A 14362-nucleotide genomic window follows, 5' to 3' on the forward strand; every position below is an offset into this window, starting at 1 on the left:
GACCCTCCCTTCGGATGTACGTATACAATAGGACTGCCTTACCCATTCGGTATGTTATATGTTGTCCCTCCCTTCAGATGTACGTATACAATCGGTTTGCCTTACTCATCCGCTATGTTATATGTTGACCTTCCCTTTGGATTAACGTATACAATCGGTTTGCCTTACTCATCCGCTATGTTATGTGTTGTCCCTCCCTTCAGATGTACGTATACAATCGATTTGCCTTACTCATCCGCTATGTTATATGTTGTCCCTCCCTTCAGATGTACGTATACAATCGGTTTGTCTTACTCATCCGCTATGTTATATGTTGTCCCTCCCTTTGGATTAACGTATACAATCGGTTTGCCTTACTCATCCGCTATGTTATATGTTATCCCTCCCTTCAGATGTACGTATACAATCGGTTTGCCTTACTCATCCGCTAAGTTATGTGTTGACCCTCCCTTTGGATGTACGTATACAATCGGTTTGCCTTACTTATCCGCTATGTTATGTGTTGACCCTCCCTTTGGATTAACGTATACAATCGGTTTGCCTTACCCATTCGGTATGTTACATGTATATGTTGTCCCTCCCTTCAGATGTACGTATACAATCGATTTGCCTTACTCATCCGCTATGTTATGTGTCGACCCTCCCCTTGGATTAACGTATACAATAGGACTGCCTTACCCATTCGCTATGTTACATGTATATGTTGTCCCTCCCTTCAGATGTACGCATACAATCGGTTTGCCTTACTCATCCGCTATGTTATATGTTGTCCCTCCCTTTGGATTAACGTATACAATCGGTTTGCCTTACTCATCCGCTATGTTATGTGTTGACCCTCCCTTTGGATTAACGTATACAATCGGTTTGCCTTACTCATCCGCTATGTTATGTGTTGACCCTCCCTTTGGATTAACGTATACAATCGGTTTGCCTTACTTATCCGCTATGTTATGTGTTGACCCTCCATTTGGATTAACGTATACAATCGGTTTGCCTTACTTATCCGCTATGTTATGTGTTGACCCTCCCTTTGGATTAACGTATACAATCGGTTTGCCTTACTCATCCGCTATGTTATGTGTTGACCCTCCATTTGGATTAACGTATACAATCGGTTTGCCATACTTATCCGCTATGTTATATGTTGACCCTCCATTTGGATTAACGTATACAATCGGTTTGCCTTACTCGTCCGCTATGTTATATGTTGACCCTCCATTTGGATTGACGTATACAATCGGTTTGCCTTACTCATCCGCTATGTTATGTGTTGTCCCTCCCTTCAGATGTACGTATACAATCGGTTTGCCTTACTCATCCGCTATGTTATGTTTTGACCCTCCCTTCGGATGTACGTATACAATAGGACTGCCTTACCCATTCGCTATGTTATATGTTGACCTACATTCGGACTGCCTTGTCCATTCACTCTGTAATATATTGACCTTCCCCTTAGATGTACGTATACAATCGGATTATATTACCCATCCACTAAGTTATATGTTGATCTTCCCTTACAATCGGAATAGGTTACCCATCCACTAAGTTATATGTTGACCTTCCCTTACAATCGGATTATGTTACCCATCCACTAAGTTATATTTTGACCTTCCTTTACAATTTGATTATGTATCCCATCCACTAAGTTATATTTTGACCTTCCCTTACAATTTGATTATGTTACCCATCCACTATGTTATATTTTGACCTTCCCTTACAATTTGATTATGTTACCCATCCACTAAGTTATATTTTGACCTTCCCTTACAATTGGATTATGTTACCCATCCACTATGTTATATTTTGACCTTCCCTTACAATTGGATTATGTTACACATTCACTATGTTATATGTTGACCTTCCCTTACAATTGGATTATGTTACCCATCCACTAAGTTATATTTTGACCTTCCCTTACAATTGGATTATGTTACCCATCCACTATGTTATATTTTGACCTTCCCTTACAATTGGATTATGTTACCCATCCACTAAGTTATATTTTGACCTTCCCTTACAATTTGATTATGTTACCCATCCACTAAGTTATATTTTGACCTTCCCTTACAATTGGATTATGTTACACATTCACTATGTTATATGTTGTACTTACCTGATAAAAGAATCCAAAACGATCATTAAATGGAATATCAAATACGTGTAGTAGCTGTTTAACTGTTGCCAATAAGGGATCTGTATATCCCCAAAGAAGATCTTTTACTGAATGTTTTACAAACAGATCTGCGTCTTGGGAAATGTCAAAAAACAGTTTTGCCATCTCCCGAATGAATGCGTATTCATATGTAACTAAAGTGGTGGCAGTCTGAAACAAGAATATTGTTTTAACAAGTACACAATTAGGACAATAGACAACTTTTTATGAACGCGATAAATTCGTTATTCGGTTAGCCATTAACCACTTACGGCTCCATGGAGGGTTAGTAAAACATATAAGGGAATATTATATAACCTCCCTCCCTTTTGATGTAATAACCCTTTATTGATAGGTATGGGGTCAGTAGCAAGCCATGTAACTTATCATATGTATCTACATGTAGTTATGTGACTTTCATCAAAGCCGAAAAATAGCCTTTTAGTATACTATAATATCAGTGGCGGATCCAGGGGGAGGGGTCCGGGGGTTGGAACCCCCTTTTTTTGGACGATCAATGCATTTAAATGGGGACATGTAGTTGGACCCCCCCCCTTTTTTTGTCTTGGGTTAGAAACCCCCCTTTTAAAATGGCTTGATCCGCCCCTGAATTTATACGCTTTTTGTTTTTCAACAATTTGAAATCCATTGTTAAATGGTATTATTTCTATTATGTTTAACTTTTTTTTAAAGTGAAGAAGTACAACTTACAATTAGAGGCAAATTTAGTGAGGTAAATGTATCATTTTCATCCCCAACAGATAGATGGCGCTGAAATACGTAGACGTTTCTCTCATTGTAACTGACTGTGAAGTTCTTGTGGTGGGTCAGATTTTCTTTTGTATCAATTAATCTGAAACAAATGTAAATGCATGAATAAGTTGTGTGTTTAATGGTTTAGTTTATTGTGCATGGACAAAAGAAAGTTTTTGTTTGACTTCTAACCGTGTGTTTTATCAACGGTTAGCGATCAATGAAATACAAAATAGTTTTTATGACATAAATGTTCAAAATCAGTTACCATATGCATCCAGTTTAACTTTGGAAGTACCTGTATGTATATGGTCCTATCTCCTCTAACACAGGTTGAGGAGTTTAAATTTGAAAGTACGTGTATGTATATGGTCCTATCTCCTCTAACACAGGTTTAGCAGTTTATATTTGAAAGTACCTGTATGCATATGGTCCTTTCTCCTCTAACACAGGTTTAGCAGTTTAATTTGGAAGTACCTGTATGTATATGGCCCTTTCTCCTCTTACACAAGTTTAGCAGTTTAAATTTGAAAGTACGTGTATGTATATGGTCCTTTCTCCTCTAACACAGGTTTAGCAGTTTATATTTGGAAGTACCTGTATGTATATGGTCCTTTCTCCTCTAACACAGGTTTAGCAGTTTATATTTGGAAGTACCTGTATGTATATGGTCCTTTCTCCTCTTACACAGGTATAAGAGTTTTAATTTGGAAGTACCTGTATGTATATGGTCCTTCCTCCTCTAACACAGGTTTAACAATTTAAATTTGGAAGTACCTGTATGTATATTTTCCTTCTTCCTCTAACACAGGTTTAGCAGTTTAAATTTGGAAGTACCTGTATGTATATGGTCCTTTCTTCTCTGACACAGGTTTAGCAGTTTAAATTTGGAAGTACCTGTATGTATATGGCCCTTTCTCCTCTTACACAAGTTTAGCAGTTTAAATTTGAAAGTACCTGTATGTATATGGTCCTTTCTCCTCTAACACAGGTTTAGGAGTTTATGTTTGGAAGTACCTGTATGTATATGGCTCTTTTTCCTCTTACACAGGTTTAGCAGTTTAAATTGTGAAGTACCTGTATGTATATGGTCCTTTCTCCTCTAACACATGTTTAGCAGTTTAAATTTGGAAGTATCTGTATGTATATGATCCTTTCTCCTCTAAGACAGGTTTAGCAGTTTAAATTTGGAGGTACCTGTATGTATATGGTCCTTTCTTCTCTTACACAGGTTTGGCAGTTTAAATTTGGAAGTACCTGTATGTATATATGGTCCTTTCTCCTCTAACACAGGTTTAGCAGTTTAAATTGTGAAGTACCTGTATGTATATGGCCCTTTCTCCTCTTAAACAGGTTTAGCAGTTTGAATTGTGAAGTACCTGTATGTATATGGTCCTTTCTCCTCTAACACAGGTTTAGCTCCATTTTGTACAATCTCTTCAGGATTAACTACATGAAAAAAGTACAATTGGAAATCTATGGGAATCGGTGGATTTATCCAATAGTTGTAAGTTTTTGTCCCCTTCACAAGTGGCATCATCTGAAAGTATATTTTAAATGGATATGAAATATGAAAGTATATTCTCTCTGCACAAACATCATTGACATACCGATTTGTCTGACACCACTTTGTCAATAAAAACCAAACTATAATACATGGAATAGTGTATGGAAAGGTATCTATACAGGGATTCTCATTTGGTTTTAATCTATTGCTTTAAATACTGATAGGATGAATTTTTTTCTGAAGCATGCATTTACGTGGTACATTGATATTGTTATCCAAGAATATGTTGACGTGATCTTCTTTTTATCTACATGTAAGTAGAGCTTACACAATATAATTAAATAAGAGTAAGAGTTATCTCTCTTTACGCCGTATAATGATTGACATTGCAAAAATGGGTGAAAATGTTATTTAAATTGAAGTACAAAATTACATTATAACTTCATGGTTTTGTATAAAATTGATAAAAGCATACGAAGAGTATACCTACGAAGCCCCTTGGTATTCAGATTCCACTTTTAAGTTATATAAACTTCCGGATTGTTTCATTGTAGGCGATAGGCGATATTTGCAGCGTATATTAAAAGGGATGATCTAAAATGTTTAGCTTGCGTCAATGGACAACAGTTAGGCCATTGCAATTAATATTTTATACCGTGTCTTTTTATCTGTATTGTTTGAATGTTAGCTCCTGTCAAAACGTTAATAAGTATACCCGCTGCATTTCTATGCACCTGTCCTAAGTCAGGAACCTATTTGTTAGTGGTTGTCGTTTGTTGGTGTGATTCATAGGTGTTTCTCGTTTCTTTTTTTTATATAGATTAGACAGTTGTTTTTCCAGTATGAATTGTTTTCCGCTAGCCATTGTGGGGTCCTTTATTGCTTGAGTTTGCATGAGCTAAAGCTTCATGTTGAAGGCCGTACTTTGACTTATAATTCTTAACTTTTTATATATATTGTGATTGGATGGAGAGTTGTCTCATTGGGACTCATACCACATCTTCTTATCTATATTTAAAGATTATTCTACCATTTTGCCGACTGACACTGACTTCCCAAACATGTATCCCCTCAATAATTCAACTTTAGAATAACCGAACAAGTCAGTTCAAAATGTAGACTCATTATACAACTTCAATAAAGAAAACGACATTTGAATTGAGAAACAATCTCAACATTATTTATATATTCTAGATACATATCAATGGTAAACGTATATAGTTGTTCGGCATCTTTCTTAAATTGTAACTTGTAAAGAGCTAAATTTATATATATATCTGATTTAACAGGTGAAATTTGGATTGGATATTGAGAACATGTGCCATTTTGTCTTTGATCGTCGTTTATAGACGTGTTACGAAATGGTATAATTCTCGACGCTGAGGTTTACAAATTAGACCGTGTTCACATTGAGCTAAACTCGATGTGGTGTAAATGTACTCTACACTTACACTAAACTCAATTACGTTCCCACTTACAAGAAAATGCTCCGCTGATCGCAGCCTGATACGACTGCAGAGGTTGAACCCTGAACAGTTGTGACAAATTTGGACACAATATTCAAGCTTGATTCTGTCTGAATTTGGATTGTGATCAAATTTTTGACGTAGTATAGGCTTCTGACACGAAATAAATGTCAAGATCTTACAAATGTATTGTACAATATTGTGCAAAAAAAAGAAAAAACTGGAACCCCCAAACTTTTTTACCCCCCCCCCCCCCCCCTTCCTTGGAACAATTACCCCCACACTCAAACCCAGCCTTTCCTTTGTAGAATGGAACCTTGTAGTACGATTTCAGAGAGATCCATATTCTTAAACACGAGTTATTGTCTGGAAACTATAAACATGCTTTTTTTGGGGCCCTTTTTTGGCCCCCAAATCCCACATCAATTGGGCAATTACCCCCGAAACTCAATCCCAGCCTTCCTTTTGTGATATAGGACCTTGTGGTCAATACTCAATGTAGACCTAAAGCTACCTATATTTTAAGCAAAGCTATATATGTATATATCGAGACAAATAATTCGGTAAAGAACTTTATTAAAAATTGTTACAAATATCAATCTACTTCAAAAAACGTTTCTTCTTTATATATACATGTTAAAATTCATGTTCTAAACACCTTGTTTTGTGTCAATATACCCACACAAAGTCTACATTGACTATATACTGCATGTAGACAAATCATGATTTAAACAAACGTTGAGTTTTATCAATGGGAACGTTATTGTGTTTATAGCCAGTCAGTGCCTAACAAGATTTGTGAGGTATAACATTGGTTTGATTCCGCCAGTGTACTCTATCCGGAAGATGAAAATTCCTTGTATATTTTTTTTTTTTTTATCTACCAACAAAAACTCACTAGGATTTTTATTCTGGGTCCAGTGTAAAATATCCACCACTCATGATCTGATTTTAAAAAGAGTTTTTTTAAGGGAAATATATTTTTTTTAAATGAGGCTTGGTATTTTTTGGGGGTTATTTCATTAACTAAAACTTGCACAGCTGATTTAGGTAAAAAAATGTTTAGTGTTTTTCATCCACGAAATGTTCACACAAATGTTTTGAAACAGGAATGTTTGCACTAGTAATTTTGTACCAGGAATGTTAACACAATTATACTATATTTACAAATTAGATTTTAATATTTTTTCTAATCAAATCCATCAAATCATATGCTTTTAAATTATCACCATTTGTAATATTCATACTGGATTGCTTGCGTTTTGGTAGGCTTCGATATAAAATAGTATCCTCTATGTCAATATTTATTAATCAAACTGGTTCTTTGAAAATTATATTAATTTTAACCTAATAATTTATGTAAACAATAATCGGTTTAATATAAACAAAACTGAATGATATCAAGATCAACGCTTTCACACTATTTACATCTAGTGGAACCCCCACAGACATACACTAACTATCGTTAAATACACACATACACATATATCAGTATGTACAGAATATACAAAATGGGGGTTATGTTATTGCCTAGAGAACAAATGATTTATTTATTTTACGTATAAATCTACAGAGTTTTTCTAATTTAAACTTGAAGTCTTGTTAGTACAACTCATTATTTCTTTGAATTTCAAAATATTTGGCCTTTACCGCAAATTTTAATCAATTAGTTTTTTTTCTGTCATTTTCAAACTAATTTACATTCCAGAATATAGTGATATTCGTCACCAATACAGTTATTATTACATTTCAAACATTTTCTATTTTCCCTTTCTATACCATATCCTCCGTCCTGTTTCTACAGGAAGTCTATGATTTGTGGTTCTAAACTTACACAGCGTATAGATATCTTTATCTTCCAATATATTTAAAAAACATTCAAACTGAAATGTCTCCTTAAATGATCTATAATTTATAGATTTTGGTGAATTTAACATAAGTGAATGTCATTCCTGTCTAAATTGATCATGTAGGCGCATCTTTATCGAAGGGATAAGCCAATCTGAGCTAGGAAAAAGCTGAGTTGTCCAAATATAGGAAAAGCCAGTATCATCAAAAACGTTTCTTAAAAACTTTAACCATGGCGATTCAAATTGATTGTCGACCGACAATTTGTATAATAATTGATAAGCTAAATAAGACAGTTTTGAATCCTTTCCAGATAAAAGTCGTGTCCAAAATGCAATCATTTTTAGTTTGATATCTAGTTGAACAGGAAAAATGCCAAGTTCACCATAATCATATAGTTTGGGGTGGATGATTTTAACTTAAGTAACAATTTACAAAATCGTAATTGTACCCTTTCAATACATTGAATATTTTTACAAAATCCCCATACTTCTGAGCCATACAAAAGAATGGGCTTTACCATTTAATTAAACAGTTCTAGTTGACATTCAATTGCTAAATTATGAATGTGACCTCTTTTTAAAACCTCATACATTGCTTTTGTTGCCTTCTCTGCTTGCTTTTTTATTGCTTTACTAAAATTGCCGGTCCTGCTAAATAGTATACCAATATAGTTAAATTCATGAACTATATCTATATCTGCCCCATTAAAGGAAAATTTTAAATCTGTACAAGGCCTTCCCCTGGAAAATACCATGACTTTGGTTTTGTCAACATTTACCTTCAGTCTCCATATATAACAGTACTCTCCAAATTTGTTTAATATTTTTTGTAAGTCTTCTTTTGATACAGGCATTAGGACCGTATCGTCTGCATATAGCAGAACAAAAAGTTTTAGGTAAATGTTTAACTTATCTTCTAGTACATCTGAAATCACGTTAAGACCCTGAAGATTTTCCGTTTCTAAAAAATCTTACAAATCTTTCAAAAATAAGGCCAACAGAAAAGGCGACAAATTCTCACCTTGCCGTACACCAATATCACATGAGAAATAGTCTGATTTCTGTTTATTATATTTAATACAGGATTTAATATCTTTATTTATATTTATGTGGGTTTTTTTGCTGAGATAAACAATATTTTTTTCCTGGCGTAGCCATGCGTAAATGTATTTCTGCATTCCTCTTCAAAATATGACTTGTTTAATGGAATACAACTTCTGATTTGTTAACTTTCTCTTTTTTTTTTACAGCAAGAGTAAAGTCTTACTTTTATATCTTTAGTTTCATTGATAAGTACTTTATCAAATTGCGAAGATTCAATAACAATAACCGGTTCACATCATAATAAGTAATAGGGGTAAACTGGGTAGGGAGAAAATGACCGACAACGTGAGCTCTTTTTTTTTTTGTTATAAAGAATGAAATATGTCAACCAAAAGTTTTGCTATAATTTCAAAATCAATTTAATCTGTATTGGTATAGATTTAGGAACTTTAGTATGCGTATTGAAAGCAATATAAACTTTGGGCATCTGAAGTCTACATAATTTTTGACTTTATACAGAAAATACTATCTTTTAAAAGATTCTAGGTTTCACAAATAATGCACAAAGTAAAATCAATTCTTAGAATAGTGCCAACACATATTTTGATTGGTAAAGTGGTATGTCAAAAAGTGCGTTGAAATGAACCGTGATATAGCATCGAATTCCCTCATTGCAGTGTAGACGAAACTGACCTCTTAAACTATCGCATTGAATTTTGCTGTCTAAATATAGGTAGATTTGACATATTTGGACTGTTTTGTCTAAATACTTTTGTTTGGGATTATTTGTAATTATAACATTCTAATGAAACTGAAAAATGTGTTTTTTTTTGTAAAGATAAACAATAATTTTACTTAACGTGGCCGTGAGGAAAATGTATTTCGTCATTTCTCTTCGATAAATGTCTCAGTGAAAGTTGTTTAATGGAATAAAACGTCTAATTTGTAACTTTTCTCACTTTTATCGATAGCAGGCTGTTACTATCTACTCTTTATGAAGAAAATTTGAAGAAAATATTAAAATTTTAAATTCTTGTAACCTTTCATACCTTTAGTCTCATTGATAAACAAGAATGTGTCCAAAGTACACGGATTCCCCACTCGCACAATCATTTTTCATGTTCAGTGGTCCTTGAAATTGGGGTCAAAAATCTAAATTTGGCATTAAAATAAGAAAGATCATATCATAGGGAACATGTGTATTAAATTTCAAGTTGATTGGACTTCAACATGTTCAACTTCATCAAATACTACCTTGACCAGAAACTTTAACCTGAAACTCGCACCATCATTTTCTATGTTCAGTAAACCGTGAAGTTGGTGTAAAAAAACTCTACTTTGGCATTAAAATTAGAAAGATCATATCATAAGGAACATGTGTACTAATTTTCAAGTTGATAGGACTTCAACTTCATCAAAAACTACCTTAACCAAAAACTTCAACCTGAAGCGAACGAACGAACGGACGGACGAACGGACGGACGAACCGACCAGAAAACATAATTCCCATAAATGGGAAATAAATAAGGTGTGTTGCGCTGATACCCTCCCGTGTTTATATATAATTAGTTGCACACATAATGGAATATTTCGTTAAAAGGTTAAAACGTCTTAATCTTCGCAATTTAGCAATTTAGCATTCGAAGATGTAATACTGCTATCGGTAACAGCATAGGCAAAAATGTAACAGGATAGAACTTAATATAGTGATATATCATTAACTTAAATTTTTATTACAAAAAACAAATAAAGACAAGAGTAAACCAACATGCGAGGGATTTACTTGATGTTGGGTTTATTTGACAGAAAGAACAAATGCTTCTGCATTTTGAATATTGATATCTTAGATTTGCATAACTGGTGGTCACAGAATGCATATATATAGAAGTGTTTACCTTTGAAACCGTGATATTGCCTACGAAAAACAAGCTTACAGGAGCCTGTATTTCAGTGTTTGTCGTTTGTTTATATGTTACATATTTGTTTTTCGTTTATTTAGTTTTATACAAATAAGGCCGTTAGTTTTCTCGTTTGAATTGTTTTACATTGTCATATTGGGGCCTTTTAAAGCTGATTATGCGGTATGAGCTTTGCTCATTGTTGAAGGCCGTACGGTGACCTATAGTTGTTAACGTCTGTGTCATTTTGGTCTCTTGTGGATAGTTGTCTCATTGGCAACCATACCACATCTTCTTTTTTATATCAAAATTTTATCGAAATCCTTTCTAAATAACCCGAAATTTCTTTTGAACACGATAACAGGAGAGACAAAATATTACACCACCTATCAAAAAATATTTCAATATATTCTTGTATGACATTATCAACATTGCACCTTTTTATATGTTGTTCTTTAAGTACTGTTTGTTTTGATTTGCTTAAGACGAGGGTTGTTTTTAAATGACCCATATACCGTTTCGTAACTCTCTATATAATTTGTTTGTAAAGCTGTGAAAAGTAAACTCGAAATTGATAGGTAAATAGCAAATATAAGTCAGGTTAAGTATATTTATGTTAATATTATACAGCAAACGCGAAAATAATTGAAACTAGATACCACTGAGATGGGAGCCATCTCTGTGGGCCCCGCTGACAATAACGTGGGGTAAATAAGTTGTATGGATAATCTGATATGAAGCATTATTTGAAGTTATTACATATAAGTCTCATGTGTGATTTTATTCTAAGATTTTAAGTTAAAACTGATAAATATTCTCAACTTACTTTCATAGTATAATAGTGATATGACTCGAGAGGTAGAGCGGACACAATTTGTTAAGAACAACTAACGGATGGACAGACCGACGGACTGACCTTTGACATAGGATGCATACATTATGACACATTCTCTGGTGTTGGTTAATATATATGTTAAGTTGAAAATGTTTGTCAGGTATAAAGTATGAAATAATAACAGCTGTCCTCTCAAAATATGGTGTGGATCAAATTTGTTAGCGATGGACAGACCAACAGACAGACAGACCTTTGACCTAGGAAGTTGTACATACATCATGACACACTCTCTGGTGTTGGTTAAAATGGATGTCAAGTATAATATTTGAAATCATAACGGTTCTCAAGATATAGAGCGGACACGATCTTCACCACAGGACACGGGGTTGTCAACTGAAACCAAAGTTTTTGACCTTGACCTTTGACCTAGGAAGTTGTACATACATCATGACACGCCCTCTGGTGGTGGTTAAAATGGATGTCAAGTATAAACTTTGAAATCATAACGGTTATCTAGATATGGAGCGGACACGATCTTCACCACAGGACACAGGGTTGTCAACTGAAACCAAAGTTTTTTTACCTTGACCTTTGACCTAGGAAGTTGTACATACATCATGACACGCCCTCTGGTGGTGGTTAATAAACATGTTAAGTATAAAGTATGAAATCATAATGGTTCTCTAGATATGGAGCGGACACAAAGTTAAAGTGTTACGGACGGACGGACGGACAGACGAACGGACTGATCATTATACGGCGACCCCCCTACAGGCGGGGCCCTAATTAATCAGTGGCGGATCCAGAACTTTTCATAAGGGGGGCCCGCTGACTGGCCTAAGGGGGGCCCCGCTTCAGTCATGCTTCAGTGATTCCCTATATAATCAACCAAATTCTTCCCACGAAAGGGGGGGCGGGCCCCCCAGCCCCCCCCCCCCCCCCTCTGGATCCGCCTATGTTAATGGAAAGCAAAAAAATAACGACTGGGAAAAAAAGGGAGGGCTAAAAAAACGTCTCCTGTCCCTAAGTACTTATATGGTTTATATGGTGCATGCTCACATTCAATACATTTTGTATTGTGAAGAAGACTTTAAATAAGTATATTTTACTTGTATTTGGTCCTTTTTGCGTTGAGAAAATAAAATATGGTGAATAAAATACACGCAATAATTTCTTAATTTGCAGTATACAAAAGATAGGACATAATTGAACCTGAAACCTTTGTAATGTATATACTATACTCACTCAAGAGAATACAAACATGTGTAAAAACATATATTATACGAGGAACTTTTGTTTTACATAATTTCATCCTTACTTTTTTCAGTTTTTGATCGACTTCCATGTTGACCAGTGGTCCTAGTAAAATTCCAGAGATTAGGAGAAATAAACCAGTGAATCCTAATCCAATTATTAAGAGCCGTTGTGATAATTTACAAACCATTTTGATAAAATTAGTTCGGGTGAATGACACATTTCAATTTTGATTTTTGATAACATAAATATGTCTGCACAACGTGATCAACCTCGCTTCACTTGGTTTGTTTATGTAAAAAATAGTAACTCGTAACGGGTCACTGCACCTGGGATAAATTTAGAAATAGTTATAAGTGTAATCAATGTGGTACTATGTATACAGGTCGATTGACCTCATTGACCCAATCTAATTGTCCTTATGATTACGAAATAGCAAATTTGATTTGTAATATGATATTGTAGGGTATTGCAAAAACAACCATCAAAATAAAATATATAGATGTGTGATTCTGCTCGAGAGATTGATCCTTGACGAGTAAGAAATTTTAATCAGATTTCAAATTGTAACAAACATAAATAAAATGCTACGCAGGGCGGAGCTTGATACGACCACAGACGTCAAACTCTGAACAATCGGGGCCAGTTGGGACACAACATTCAAGCTTGATACATCTCTGAATTTAGATTGTGATTAAATATTTGACACAGCATATGTTTCTGACACAGAATGAATATGGTCTATTGAACTTAAAAAATAAATAAATTTACCTTTTATGGTCAAATATCCACAATCCAAATACATGGATTGATTCAACATATAATCCCAAGAATTCAATTTTTGATGAAATCAAACAAAGTTTAATTTTGGACCCTTTTGACCTCAATGTGGACCAATTTGATACCAGGGCCCAAAAATCAAAATCTAAATACATAGTTAGATTAAGCATATCAAAGAACCCCATATATTAAATTTTTGTTGAAATCTAACAAAATTAAATTTTGGAGCCCAATTTGGACCAACTTGAAAACTGGGCCCATAATCGAAATTCTAAATACATGTTTAGATACAGCATATCAAAAGACCCCAATTATTCATTTTTTGTTAAAAGCAAAAAACAACTTAATTTTGGACCCTTTTGACCTTAATGTAGATCAATTTGTAAACGGGACTAAAAATTTAAAATCTAAAAGCACTGTTAGATTTGACATATCAAAGAACCCCATAAATTCATTTTTTGTTAAAATCAAAGTTTTTAATATTGGACCATCTGGACCTTAATGTAGACAATTTCGAAAACAGGATTAAAAATTAAAAATACAAATACACGGTTAGATTCAGTATATTTAAGAACACCAAGATTTAAAGAATAAAACGCCATTGAAATTGGTCAAGAAATAAGTAATTTATACAAAGAATAAGAAAAGTATTGTTTTTGGCCCCTTATTCCTAAACAGTTTGGGTCATAACCCCCAAAACCAATCCCAACCTTCCTTTTTTGGTATGGAACCTTGTGGTACAATTTCAGAAAAGATTCATACACTAACACACAAGTTATTGTCTGAATACTAGAAAACAGGGCCGTAACTAGGGTACGAATTC

The 14362-nt window shown here is 34.3% G+C and overlaps 1 protein-coding gene across 3 annotated transcripts in view; it reads right to left on the reverse strand.

Annotated features, from left to right (window-relative positions):
• The window catches only part of LOC139518710 (lysosome membrane protein 2-like), a 42867-nt gene extending 29819 nt beyond the window's left edge, over positions 1-13048 (reverse strand). Inside the window, exons 1-4 of one of the 3 annotated variants that reach the window (XM_071310184.1) lie at positions 12824-13048; positions 4285-4445; positions 2864-3005; positions 2114-2323 (exon numbers count right to left, since the gene is read on the reverse strand). In XM_071310184.1, coding sequence (XP_071166285.1) covers positions 2114-2323; positions 2864-3005; positions 4285-4445; positions 12824-12949 — 639 coding nt within the window. In that variant the 5' untranslated portion in view covers positions 12950-13048. The remainder of the gene's footprint in view (positions 1-2113; positions 2324-2863; positions 3006-4284; positions 4446-12823) is intronic. The other 2 variants (XM_071310182.1, XM_071310183.1) reach the window with 2 other exon arrangements.
• Between the last annotated feature and the right edge of the window lie 1314 nt (positions 13049-14362).

Source organism: Mytilus edulis, chromosome 4 (assembly GCF_963676685.1).
Source record: "Mytilus edulis chromosome 4, xbMytEdul2.2, whole genome shotgun sequence".
Lineage (NCBI taxonomy): Eukaryota > Metazoa > Mollusca > Bivalvia > Mytilida > Mytilidae > Mytilus > Mytilus edulis.